Source organism: Ursus maritimus, unplaced genomic scaffold, assembly GCF_017311325.1.
Source record: "Ursus maritimus isolate PB19 unplaced genomic scaffold, ASM1731132v1 scaffold_71, whole genome shotgun sequence".
Classification (NCBI taxonomy): domain Eukaryota; kingdom Metazoa; phylum Chordata; class Mammalia; order Carnivora; family Ursidae; genus Ursus; species Ursus maritimus.
The window spans coordinates 72,989-87,746 of record NW_024426897.1 but is presented as its reverse complement, the minus strand read 5'-3'; the positions used below and the strand labels follow the sequence as shown (position 1 = coordinate 87,746).

Here is a 14,758-nt window from a genome sequence, read left to right as displayed (position 1 = left end):
GCTTTGCAACTGTTCACTGAAATCTTTCTATAATGTCACTTATATGTGATATAATTTTTATATGTTCTTTCAGTAAGGATATTCCTAGGGCTGAATTCTAAATGACTAAAGTGTGTGTGTGTGTGTGTGTGTGTGTGTTTAACACACTGTCATCCCAGAGCCAGTACTTACTTAATGTTAGCTATTATCTTTAAGATTATATAGATAAATGGATGGACAAATATGTAGATAAGTATATGCCTTCTGGATGATATAATAATCTCAATTTGATTGCTATTTAATATCAAAAAAGAAAGTGTTATTTCAACACCTATGACTTCAGTGGTATTTTGCTATGATCTCTAATATCCTATAATTATCTTTCAAACCAACATACCAATGAAGATGGAAAGAATAGTAAAGATAAGTTTTCGTAGAGGAACCAAAGTCTGTGAAAGTGGATTCTTGTACCTTTTGCTTAAATAGAATCATATTTTCTCTTTTTCTTCCCCTTGATATAGGTAGGTTTTCAGGACAATGGATGTGGCCAATAAGTCTGTTTCTGAATTTGTTTTGCTGGGACTCTCTAGTTCCTGGGAACTACGGCTGTTTTTCTTCATGGTGTTCTCACTGTTTTATGTAGCAACAATGCTTGGTAACAGCCTCACAGTCATCACAGTTATAGCCGACTCTCACCTGCACTCGCCTACGTATTTCCTGCTCACCAACCTTTCCATCATTGATATGTCACTTGCTTCCTTTGCCACCCCTAAGATGATTACAGACTACCTCACTGGACACAAAACCATCTCCTTTGATGGCTGTATCACCCAGATATTTTTTCTACACCTTTTTACTGGCACTGAAATTATTTTACTTATGGCCACGTCCCTTGATAGGTATGTTGCGATATGCAAACCTCTCCGCTATGCTTCAGTCATAAGCCCTGGGGTGTGTGTTGCCCTCGTGGTGGCTTCCTGGGCTGTAGGAGTCATGCATTCGATGAGCCAGGTCATATTTGCTCTCACATTACCATTCTGTGGTCCCAATGGAGTAGACAGCTTTTTCTGTGACCTTCCTGTGGTGTTCCAGCTGGCCTGTGTGGACACTTATGTTCTGGGCCTCTTTATGATCTCAACTAGTGGCATAATTGACTTATCCTGCTTTATTCTTTATTCAATTCTTATGTTATTATCCTGGTCACTATCAAGCATCATTCAAAAGGATCATCTAAGGCTCTTTCTACCTGCACAGCTCATTTCGTTGTTGTCTTCATGTTCTTTGGGCCCTGCATCTTCATCTGTATGTGGCCACTGAACAGTTTCCTTATAGATAAGATCCTGTCTGTGTTGTATACCATCTTTACTCCCATTCTGAACCCAACAATCTATACCTTAAGGAATCAAGAAGTGAAGGCAGCTATGAGCAAACTGAGAAATAGGCTTCTAAATCTCAACAAGACAACTCCTTTGCTTTATTTTTAGTCTTAAATTCTAGTTCTTGTTTTAATTTCCTAGGCATTATATGCTACAGTTTTTGTGTACATAGCATTGTGACTAGACTTTTATTTCTGGAGTTTTCATCAAATTGTAATTGAATCAAATTGTAAATATTAAAATTACTCTCATATGGTTAAAATACATGTTACATTTCAAAAAAGCAAATTGACAGAAACAATTTCTTCCAGAAGCAAAGACTATCTATTAAATGCCAAGAGTCCCTGTTCCAGGTAGGAGATTCAATACTAATAATCTATTCACTGGGAAAGACAAACAAAAGGTGTGAAGAGGAAGTACAGATTAAAGGGGAACTAGAAGATAATAGCATTTATACACAATTTGTCACTGAGAGGCACCTTGGTGGCTCAGACAGTTAAGTGGTTAAGCATCCAACTCTTGATTTCTGCTCAGGTCATGATCTCAGGGTCATGAGATGGAGACCCGTGTTGGGCTTCATGCTCGGCACGGAGTGTGCTTAGGATTCTCTCTCCCTCTCCCTACCATGCCCTCTCATCCTGGCTCTCCCCACCCCCTCTAAAAATAAAACAAAACAGCTAATCACTGAGTTACTTAGAGAATTATCCCTAAAGTATGGCAAATTAGTAAGATTTCTATAAGCCTTAGAAACTCTATACTGCTACAGGAGTATCCTCTGACAGGCAGTGATTTCCTACATCTATCCCTGAATCATTTCTACTTAACATTTAACACAATTTGTAATCTTTTCTATTGAAGAAAACTCTAGACATATTTCATTACGAATGCTGATGATGTCCAAAGCAAATGCTATAAACTGAAGCATCTCCACCACTCACTTCCAGCTAGTAAGCAAAGAAATACATCCATGACAACTTTTGATAATGTATTATGAATACAGAGGCTGAATAATTCTGCAAATTAGAAAATATTGTGAAATGAGTTTCAAAGCACTACATTTTGTTTCATACAGGTACTATGTCAGCTTATGGCTGGGAAGTTAAAACTGGAATTAAATTAAGATAATTTATGGGGAGCCAATGGTTTCATTTTAAAGTATTACATAGATTTACAGTTTGGTTAAATTACTTTTCCCTTTTAATATTTGGTTGCAAAAATAAGAAATCTGTGCTTAGTAATACATTGTCAATGTAGTAAGTATATTTCTTTATACAAATAGGGTTTTCTTTGGTTTTAAAAAGGTTCAAAATTAGCTTTAAGGTACACAAGCTATCACTACCACATGCTGGTAGTTACTGGAATTGCAAGCATTGAAAGTCATGAGAAATAATTTTACTGTGTGCCCTGCTTTGCAAATCATGTTTAAATGATGGCACACATGAAAGAACGAATTGTTATTTGAAACTGACTAAATGATACTTATAGTGTTCAATATATTATCCAACTTTTAAGAACAAGAAAGTATCTGTTACAACCACAGTATTTGATAAATATGAAGTTGTTCTTCTTTGGCATTATTGAGTAAGTAAAAAAAAAACAATTATATATGCAGTAATTATCAATGGGGACAGACAAGTTAAGAAAAGGAAATTCCTAACTGTTCGTTTTAAGCCAAATGGTAGGAGAAATGTGTTTTTTCTTCATCAGTGTGTGTTTTTTTTTTCATTAATGTGTTAAATAAGGAAACATGCTTACAGTTAATAATGGGTGATATTATTGTGTTAAAAACATAGGAATGGTTGTAATTGTTGGGTAAAAATGTAGATACTGTAATATCTACAGTATCTATGTCTAATACTGTAGCCTATTAACGCTAGCCTGAAATGTGCTTATATCCACGAGATAATAGCATCATTCTATTTGAAATAGGGATACAAATGGACCAACTCAGGATGAGTGTGCGTGTGTGTGTGTGTGTGTGAGAGAGAGAGAGAGAGAGAGTGACCTTTCAGCTACATGTGCAAATATGTTTAGGATCTAGAAATTCATTTATGTATAAATTTTATAGCCAGTGTTTTATAAATTCCATAAATAATTCTTTCAAATAATACAATTATTTGAACAGGGAGTATATATTTTTTAATGAACTGCTTTTTGCAAGACAAAACCGTTGAGCTTTTTCAAAGGAATGTCATCACTCTTCAGTACTTGTGTGGAGAATTATAAAACTCAAAGACATTTGCCAAAACCCTCAAAGGTGCAACTGATCAACAGACAATTCTGTAAGGGAAGTCAATAATGAGATTGATTAGTTGGAATTACAGTAAGACCCTACAGCCGAGAATGAAAAGAATCACAGCCTCCGGAGGACTTGCATATATAAAGGGAACTACCTACTACCTTTCTCGGCGGCTCAGCATGAACAGTAAATGTACAAGCAATCTCTGTGTATACCATAAAACTTAAATCTTAATTAGGAGCTCCAGGCAGATTATTTCATCACCATGTATCCTCATCACTCTGCTGACACTTCTTTATACAAAAGTAAGTACAGTGACGGGGCACAGGCTCCTTATGCAGTAGTAAAGACAGTGCCATTTGCCACTAAGGCGTCCAAAGCCAGAAATAATGTTTTCAAAGCATTCTAGGTGAACAGAAACCAGCTAATATAAACAAACCAGGTCGAGGATGGCTTTAAATGGTCTAAATTTCCAGTAACACAAGTGAGAGCGTATTGCAATTAGAATAATCTATAAGAAGACTTTGTTGACAAGCAAAGGGTGTTGACACCCTTCAGGTGTTTGGGAAGCTTCACAATGACAAACCTATGAGCTTTCAAAATTAAAAAAAAAAAAAAGTCTTGTAAAATTAAGAATAATCAAATGCAGCTGAAAAATATTAAAAATCAGGTTTAGATGAAATGATACAATGTAAACAGTGGTACGGGAAGGAACTAGATATATGTAATGACAATAAAACTGTACATGATGTGTACTTCCAAAAATCTTTGAGGAAAATTTCAGAATACTATAGAGTGTAACGGTGGTGGGTTTATATCGAAGCCTGTTTCAGACCCCCTTCCTTGCATGTGTTTCCTCAAGGTCCTGGAATGGACCCTAACAACCATTTACTCACAATTTTGACTTTTTATTTTCTTAAAGAAGTCGCCTCAGACTAGACAGACTTTAGTTCTACAGAACCTAGATCCACCCTGCATGTGGGGGTAAAAGTCTTAGACTCCGGTATGTTTTTATCAGAGCTAAAGGCCAATTCTACTGTTTGTTAGTGGTGTAAACTTGAGCAAGATACTTGATATCCCTTAGCCTCAGCTTCTACATCTGTAAAAGAAGATAATAATAGTACTAACACTGCAGAGTTATTTTCATATTTCTATGAAGTCATTCATATAAAGTACATAATGTACGTTCAACAAATGTTATTGTACTATTGTTCTGATCAACTTTGGATAGCTTTAAGGGCCTCGATACTTACTGAGCTAAGAACTGACATGTTTAATTTGAAAGGTAAATTTTTATTTTATAAATTTCCAGTATTTGCATGTAAGTATGCATAAAGTTAATGTGTATGAGGATTAATTTGGAAAATTAAAAGTAACTCCCATTTTTTTGTTTTTCACCTTATCATTTAAAAAATTTAAAAGAGATTTTTTAAAAAAGCAACTTCCATTAGCAAACTACATTGATTTTTATATTTATTCCAGTCTCCAGAGATTGTTTTCCTCACCGCTCATAATTTTTATAAATCAGGAAAAATTCTGAATTATTGTTTAATTAGTGTGTGATGGCTTCTTTACAATGAGTAATTATTAAATCGATTTACAGATTTTAGAATGGATTTTCACATTTTTTCAGAATAAGAATGATGATGTCTGATCCTGCATATTATTAAGGTAAAGACATAGATGCATAGATTAGTAAATAGTTTCTTGGACAAGTATAACTTTGTATGATATAGATAGTCTTATGTGAAGTATTTTTCTCCTGCTAAGAGCTTGGGAGAATGTGATCACTGGACTACACTGCCAAACAGAACAAGTTCTTGGTAGATGGTAACATGTGAACATCTTCAGACTCTTCATAAAAGTGTTTTCAGACTTAAACAATGACCAATGAAACTTTGTTTTCAAATGAGTTTTTGGAAAAAACAGTTTAAGTTGAAAAGAGAAATGAATAAGCATCTCTACTCTCCCTGTTTATTCCCATTTACTATTTTGCATGGAGATTTTTGGATGCATGTTTCCAGACTGAAAACCAGGGAAAAAACAACCATGGAAACCTAATTCATCTGAACTTTTCGCATGTACTTTCAGAATGCAGTGAAATACACTGAGCAATTTGATAGTCTTTCAATTTATATGCTTCTGTAAGGATGATTAATTTTATAAAGATGGGAGTTTTTTGTTGTGCTTTTTAAATTTGATTAAGTTAGCCAACATATAGAATATCATTAGTTTCAGATGTAGTGTTCAAAAATTCATTTGTGTATAACACCCAGTGCTCATCACATCATGTGCCTTACTTAATGCCCAAAACCCAACTCCATCCCCCCACCCACCTCCCCTCCAGCAGCCCTCAGTTTGTTTCCTGTAGTTAGGAGTCTCTCACAGTTTTTCACCCATTCTGATTACTTACCCTTCAGTTTTCCCTCCTTTACCCTATGATCCTCTGTGCAGTTTCTTAAATTCCACATATGAGTGAAACCATATGATAATTGTCTATCTCTGATTGACTTATTTCACTCAGCACAATACCCTCCACTTCCATCCACATTGATGTAAATGGTACATTCATCCTTTCTGATGGCTGAGTAATATTCCATTGTGTGTGTGTGTGTGTATATTACCACATCATCTTTATCCATTCATCTGTTGATGGACACCTTGGCTCTTATCACAGTTTGGCTATTGTGGACATTGATGCTATGCACATTGGGGTGCAGGTTCCCCTTCAGATCACTACATTTCTATCTTTTCGGTAAATAGCTAGTAGTGCAATTGCTGGGTAGGGTAGCCCTATTTTTAACTTTTTGAGGAACCTCTATACTGTTTTCCAGAGTGGCTGTACCAGCTTGCATTCCCACCAGCAGTGTAAGGGTTCCCCTGTCTCCAGATCCTCACCAACATTTGTTGTTTCCTGTCTTGTTAATTTTTACCATTTTGACTGTGTCAGACTCATTGTGGTTTTGATACTGTCCATGTCCATGTCCAAACCCAAACAGAAAACAAATGGATGGTTTCCAGAAGAAAGCAGGTACAGTGAGGGGCAAAATGGGTGAAGGAGAGTTGGAGATACAGGTTTACAGTGATGGAATAAGTAAGTACAGATAAATAAATAAAGGGCACAGAATAGGGCATCGAGTCAATGATACTGTGACAGCAAACTATGGTGACAGTATCTACACCAGTAAACACTGCATAAAGGAGGAATTAGATAAACTGAATCACTGTGTTGTACATGTGAACCTAATGTAACATTGTGTGTCAACTATACTGAAATAAAAAAATAAAAAGATTGCTATTTCAGGGAGGAAGCACCTGGGTCAGTCTCATGTCACATGGTCACCTTCTGGCCACTAGGAAAGGAGATTCCTGGGGCCCTGCTGACTGGAGTAGTACAAAGATGTCTACTTGGGGTCACTATCCCTCCAAGAAAGTAGCCAGTGAGGAAGAAATAAACCTTTAAGTGAAATTTGGGTGCTGTTATGAAGGTGAAATGAACACAGGGTGGCTCAAATGCCTAATAGTTGTTCCCTGTTCTTTTGTGTGTAATGATAATATTTCTTGTGAGAGTACTATGCAGTTTGAAAGTGTTGTATCTACTTCTCAGTCTCATTTGACCCTTGCAAGGACCATGGAGTGCAGGTGAGCAAGAGGGGGATAATTTCCCTACTGTTACAGGCATCAGAGCTCGGAGGCTAGTCATTTGTGCAGCATTAATTTATTAAATAGTACACACTGGTGCTGGGGGTAGAAACTTTGGTTGGGTGGGTTGTGTGGTTAGTAGGTAGTGGAGCAGAATAAATAAGTAAGTAAATAAATAAGTAAATATGTTAAAATATAAGCAAAAATGTACATTTGGCATTCTATATAGGAAATTGGGGGGGGAACCTAAAGAATAAAGAAGTACAAGGATAAAAATTATAAAGTGCAGAAAATAATGAATTTTTCTTTCACTCCTTCTATAAATTTAGCTTAAGCTTAATATCAAAACCCAATGAGGATTTTGGAGTTTTAAAGAAGTTTTTTGTTGTTGTGTGTTTTTTGTTTGTTTGTTTGTTTTTGAATATCGTGTATTTATCAGTTAGGATTCGATGAGGGAAGCTGAACCACTAAAGAGTGAGATGGAGTCAGAGATGTATTATGAAGATTAGGTTTGACACAATAATGGGAATTAGTGGAGAATACTAGGGAAGGTTTTTGCTTCTAAGTATGGTGGTGAATCTGAAGTTGCTGTATGTCAGCAGGACTGATGGCTGAGAAGAAAAGCTGGATGTGGAATTTGAAGTGTGTTTTCTGTTGACAGCATAAAATTGCATCTTTTTTTTCTGGTCTGATAATCTTGTCATTTTGTTTGGAGTGTTCGTTTGCATTTAACACAGTGATTGATATAACAGGATTACATCTACAAATTTGATTTCTGTATGTCCCAAGTCTTCCTTTGTGGTTGTAGTTACCTGGTTCTTCTATTGCTTTCTTATGAAATAGAGACTTTCTAGTGTGCCATTCTAAATTCTTTGTTGCTTTTACATTAAAATTTTTTGAAGTTATTTTATCTGTGGTTGCTCTAGGGATTAATATACATGTTAATTTATCACAATTTACTGATTAATATTAACTTAACATCAGTAAAATCCAGAATCTTTGCTCCAGTCTACCTTCATTTCCCCTTTCTTTGTGCTATCATTGACAGATACATTAATTACATCTTCAAATTTATAAGTCAAAAAATAAAATCCCATGATGACTTAATGCAATCAAATCTCAAGTCAGGTTAGATAAGGAAAGGTAAAAAAAAATCTGTTAATGGAGGCTTTTATATTTAATTACGTAATTAGTTTTACTGTGGCTCTTTAATTCTATGTTAAATGAAGTTACTCTCTGGTGTCCTTTTCAGCCGCAACAGATTCTTATTTCCTGTAAAGCAGATCTAGCAATGAATTATCTTAGTTTTTTTTCTTTAAATCTAGAAATTTCTTTATTTGACCTTCATTTTTGAGATTTTTTTCTAGATATGTAATAATTCTCTGTTGACATTATTTTTTCCTATTTGTATTTTGAACAGGTTATCTCATTGTTTCCAATGAAAAGTTAGCTGTTAATTTTACTGAAGTTCCCTTGTCCTGATAAGCTGGTTTTCTCTTATCAATTTCACAATTTTCTCTTTGTCTTCCAACAGTTTAAGTATAATAGCCTATACTAGGCATAGATCTATTTGCGTTCATCCTTCTTGAAGTTTGCTAAGCTTTTTGGATCTGGACATTAGAGTGTTTCTTCAACACCAGGAAATTTTCAGACATTATATTCATATTATATTCGTATTATATTCACATCCTTCTGTCTTCCTTTCTGGGACTCCCATTAAGGGCATGTTCGTATACTTTGATTATGTCCCAACAGGTCTCTGAAGTAGTGTTCCTTTTTCTTTGTTCTCTTTTTGTTGGTTTATTATTCAGATTGGATAAGTTCTATTGATCTTCAAGTCTGCTGATTCTTTCCTCTGTACCTTCAAATTTGCTATTATCCCCTCTAGGGAATTTTTCTTTTCACTTAGGAATTTTGACTTTAGGATATCTACTATTTCTTCTTAATAATTTCCATCTCTTGATTATTATTCTCTACTTGGTGAATCATTGTAATTATGCTATCCTTTAATTCTTAAACATGTTTTTCTTTAGGTCTTTCACCATATTTTAGTATCTACTTTGAAGTCCTTGCTTGCTAAATCCAACATCAGAGACTCTTCAGAAATCATTTCTATTGACTGTTTTTCTCCCATGTCTAAGTCACATTTTCTTCTCTCTCTTTTTTGGCATGTCTCACTTTTTAAAACTGAACAATATAGGTAATATTGTAGCAATTATTTATTCTTATGCCTTGCCTCCAATGAGTTGTTATTGTTTTTATTATTGTTGTAGTTTTTGTTATTTTTTTATTTGTTTAGCAACTTGATTAGACTAATTCTATAGTCTATTTTCCTGAAGTATACTGCTACTGATGTCTCTTCTCAGGTTTGTTGTTAATTCTTGTTTTTATTTCATCATCTTGACCAGTAAGTCTTTCATCTTGGCAGGCATTTTACAAGTCATTCTGGTTTTTACCTTCTGCTACCTCCTCATGTATCCTCTGCCTGTGTGTAAGGATTCACATTCATCTAGGGGCAAGTAGTTTCTTATGGTCTTTTCTGACCTCTCCTGAGCATGCATGTAGTCTTGTGCATGTCCATAGTTGTCCAAACATTCAGGAATACGTGCGAGTTTATCAAGGCCTCTTATAACTGTTTCATTTATTGGATCTCCCTCTTAATATTCTGGCTAGTCTGACAGTTTCTTTCTTGTTCCATCCAATATATCAATAAAGACTACCTGCAATGTTAGACTTTCCTAATTTCTTGCACTGAGGTTATTATTATTATTATTTTAGACAACACTTCTGGGCATGGGATTTTCTGTCTTCAGTTCTAAATCTGACAGCAAACCTGCTGGTTTCCACAGTTTGCCCCACTCTGGTAGAACAGTCATGCTGAGAGAGCTGATGTCAGTTGTGATAATGTGAGAAACCTCAAGCAAAGGTACTACAGTCTTCTACTGTTCCTACCTGACTAATGTTCAATAGTCTTTTACAAATTAATGCTTTTCATTTTTTGCATGCTGGTGTTCAATATCCAGAATTCTGAAATTATTTCTGACAATTTTTTCCAATTTTATTGTTATTTTGGGGGAAAGAATTTGTTGAGCTCCCTACTTTCCATTTTACAAATAGGTCTTACCTTCCTATAATTGATTTTGTACCCTCTGGACAAAGAGAAGCTTCTAAAATATAAATCTTATCACGATACTCCTTTTAATAATGCAATGCTTTTCCCCAACCAATGGCTTTTTATTGTTCTTAAAAGAAGTTTAATACTATGTAATTTTTCTTATCTAGATAAATCCTATCTACTCTAGATTTCAGTCAAATTAAATTTCTTTTAGTTCTTCAATTTTACGTCTTCACCAAATGTTTACATGTTGACATACAGATACTGGTGTTTTTGTTATTTTCTTCCTGATTAAAAATATCCCCCTCTAGAAACACGGCCATCCACTAAACTGGCTAACTCTGATTCATCTATTATGTAACAGCTGAAACCTTCCATACATTTTTAATGTAAGCTTAAAGCCTTCCATAACTATTCATACCACTCCCTACCCCTGCTCCATGGTAATTTTATTTGTCAATTTTACTTTATTTGTCAAGGTATCTGCTTTCTGTCTTAGAATATATATTTTGTGAAGTCAGGAACTATTTCATATATACCCTAATGCATTTCTACCTCCTAGTTTACTAACTGGGAAATAGTGTTTAATAACCATTTGGTGAAGGAAAGCAGTACTATATTGTTAAGAAATTATTTCATATTAACCAGACATTTGACTTGAGAAACTTAAAATAAAACTACAAAACAAGCTATGTAATATGAAGAACTTATAAAGACAGTTAAAGCAGAAATCATTTTTTTAAAGATTTTATTTATTTATTTGACAGAGATAGAGACAGCCAGCGAGAAAGGGAACACAAGCAGGGGGAGTGGGAGAGGAAGAAGCAGGCTCATAGCAGAGGAGCCTGATGTGGGGCTCCATCCCACAATGCCGGGATCACGCCCTGAGCCGAAGGCAGACGCTTAACCGCTGTGCCACCCAGGCGCCCCCAGAAATCATTTTTTAAACTTAATTTAAACTATATATATATACACATACACACACACACACACACACACAGAAAAGATGAGGAAATGCTCACAAACTCCCCTCTATGCATTTATTACTCAGCTTCAACAGTTATCAACACATGTGTAATCATGTTTTCCCCATTCATCTAAGTAAAATTGCTAAGTACAAGAGTCAATTGCATGTATGATTTTCTAGCCATTGCTAAGTGCATTTCTATAATGATTGTTGCATTTTGCATTCCTATTTGCATATATAAGTCCCTCAAAGCCTTGTCAAGAGAGTATATTGTGAAATTTTGAATTTTTACTAATATATGTTGGAGATGGTATTTCAGTGTAGTTCTATTTTCGTAACAGGAGTTCTTGAAATAAAAACAAATAATGCAGTTACCAGTGAAACTAAAAATACAGTTCTTGGAAGGCAAGAATAACAACAATAGGATCAGTGTTTATCCAAACAAAAAAGGAACCATACAAGTAATCTTTGAAGATTAGAAAAATGACCTTAAGTTTCTATGTTGAGGAGATCAATTAAAGAATGCTACGTAAAAGCAAAAGACAACATATTCATCCAGAATTTATTTCCTAAGAAAGAATAAGTTGCCAAATTTGCCTAAAAAGAGGAAGAAAACTGAAGTCAACAATGATTATAACACACATTGGAAAAGAACTTCAAGGAGACTTCCAGGTAAGATGGTAGAGTAGGAGGATCCTAGATTCACCTCATCCCACAGATACACCCACATCAGAGCAAACAAACCAGAAAACAACCTGAAGAGTAGGAGAACTGACTCCCTATAGCTAAATGTAGAGAAGAGGCCAACTGAAGAGGGTAGGAAGGGCAGAGATCTTGTAGGCAGTCAAACTGACTCCTAGCACTGTCTGTGGGAAGGAGGGTCACCATGGGCACAAGATGAGAGAAGAGCAGACCCCACTCTCAGCACCCCAGGCACAGGAAAATCACACTGGAAAGACAAATCCCCAAAACATGTGGCTATAAAAACCAAAGGGGCCTAACTTTGTAAGTTGTTACAGTCAGTGCAGCTTACCACTTGGAACATTAAAAATCACTACATAAAAAAAGAGAATTACAGGCCAATATCTCTGATGAACATAGGTGCAAAAGTCCTCAACAAAATATTGGCAAACCGAACCAACAATATATCAAAAAAAACATTCACTGCAAACAAGTGAGATTTATTCATGGGATACAAGGGTCATTTAATATTCACAAAACAATCAATGTGATACATCACATCAACAAGAGAAAGGATGAAAACCATATGATCATTTCAATAGATGGAGAAAAAGCGTATGACAAAGTACAACATCCATTCACGATAAAAACCCTCAATAAAGTAGGTTTACAGGGAATATACCTCAACATAATAAAGGCCATATGAAAAATTCACAGCTAACATCGTACTCAATAGTAAAAAACTGTGCATTTCTCCCCCCTACCCCAAGATCAGGGCAAACATATCCACTCTCACCAACTTTATTACACCTAGTACTGGAAGTCCTAGCCACAGCAATCAGACAAGGAAAAGAAATAAGACACATCCATATAGGTAAGAAAGAAAACTTTCACTATTTGCAGATGACATGATACTATTTATAGAAAACCCAAAAGACTCCAACAAAAAACTACTAGAACTGATAAATGAATTCAGGAAAGTCACAGGCTAGAAAAACAATATACAGAAATCCATTGCATTTCGATACACAAATAATGAAGTAGCAGAAAAGAAATTAAAACACAATCCCATTTTCAAATGCATCAAAAAAATTACCTAGGAATAAACCTTACCAAAGAGATGAAAAACCTGTTCTCTGAAAACTATAAAACATGGATGAAAGAAATTGAAGATGAAACAAATGGAGACAAACCATAAGAGACTCTTAATCATAGGAAACAAACTGAGGGTTACTGGAGGGGTGGTGGGTGGAGGGATGGGGTAACTGGGTGATAGGCATCAAGGACAGCATGTGATGTGATGAGCACCAGATGTGATATACAACTGATGAACCACTGACCTCCACCTCTAAAACTAATAATAATCTATATGTTAATTAATTGAATGTAAAAAAGAAACAAATGGAAAGCGATTCCATGCTCACAGAGTATGAGAATAAATATTGTTAATATATCCATACCACCCAAAGCAATCTACAGATTTAATGCAATCCCCATCAAAATCCCAACAGCATTTTTCATAGAACTAGAACAAACAATCCTAATATTTCTATGAACCCACAAAAGACCCTGAATAGCAAGAGCAATCTTGAAAAAAGAAGAACAAAACTGGAGGAATCATAATCCCACATTTCATGATATACTACAAAGCTGTAGTAATCAAAACACTATGGTACTGGCACAAAAACAGACATGTAGACCAATGGAACAGAACAGAGAGCCCAGAAAGAAATCCACGATATATGGTCAATTAACCTATGACAAAGGAGGGAAGAATACGCAGTGGGAAAAAGACAGTCTCTTCAGCAAATGGTGCTGGGAAAACTGGAGAGCTAGATGCAAATGAATGAAACTGAGCCACTTTCTCACACCATACACAAAAATAAGCTCAAATGGATTAAAGACCTAAATGTGAGACCTGAAACCATAAAAAGAAGAGAGCACAGGCAGTGATTTCTTGGACATTGGCTGTAACAGCAATATATCTAGATATGACTGCTGAGGCAATGGAAATTAAAATGAAACAAACTATTGGGGCTATATCCAAACAAAAATCTTCTGCAGAACAAAGGAAACAACCAATAAAACTAAAAGACTACCTACTGAATGGGAGAAGATACTTGCAAATGACATACCTGAATAAGAGTTAATATCCAAAATATATAAAAAACTTATAAAACTCAATACCCCCAAACCCCAAAAATCCAAAGAAAAAATATGCAGGAGACATGAATAGACATTTCTCCAAAGAAAACATCCAGATGGACAACAGACATAAGAAAACATGCTCAACAACACTAATCATCAGGGAAATGCAAATCAAAACCACCATGAGCTATCACCTCACACCTGTCAGAATGGTTAAAATAAAAAGCACAAGAAACAGCTTTGGTGAGGATGTAGAGAAGAAGGAACTTCTTGTGCACTGTTGGTGAGAATACATATTGGTGCAGTCACCGGAAAATAGTAGGAAGTTCCCCCAAAATTAAAAATAGAATTACCGTAGATCCAGTAAATTCACTATTGGGTCTTTACCCAAGAATATGAAAACACTAATTTAAGCAAGTGGAAGTTCCCCTCCGTACATGGCTTTTGTTATGTACATAATACAAAATAGAATCAAGGCTGAATAGCATGATTATGTGCAATACATAACTACATAACATCTGTACACATCAGCGGATCTGAGAACCAAGGCATGAAATTGAAAGCAAAACTGAATGCTTTAATATAAGTCAAAACCAGGATTGAACACTGCA

The 14,758-nt window shown here is 35.4% G+C and overlaps 1 protein-coding gene across 1 annotated transcript; it reads left to right on the top strand.

Annotated features, from left to right (window-relative positions):
- The first annotated feature begins 516 nt into the window (after window positions 1–516).
- Window positions 517–1,463, top strand: LOC103681136 (olfactory receptor 4K2-like). The gene is given in 2 exon segments (XM_008710652.2): window positions 517–1,147; window positions 1,150–1,463. Coding segments are annotated over 2 exon segments (945 nt in total).
- The last annotated feature ends 13,295 nt before the right edge of the window (window positions 1,464–14,758 follow it).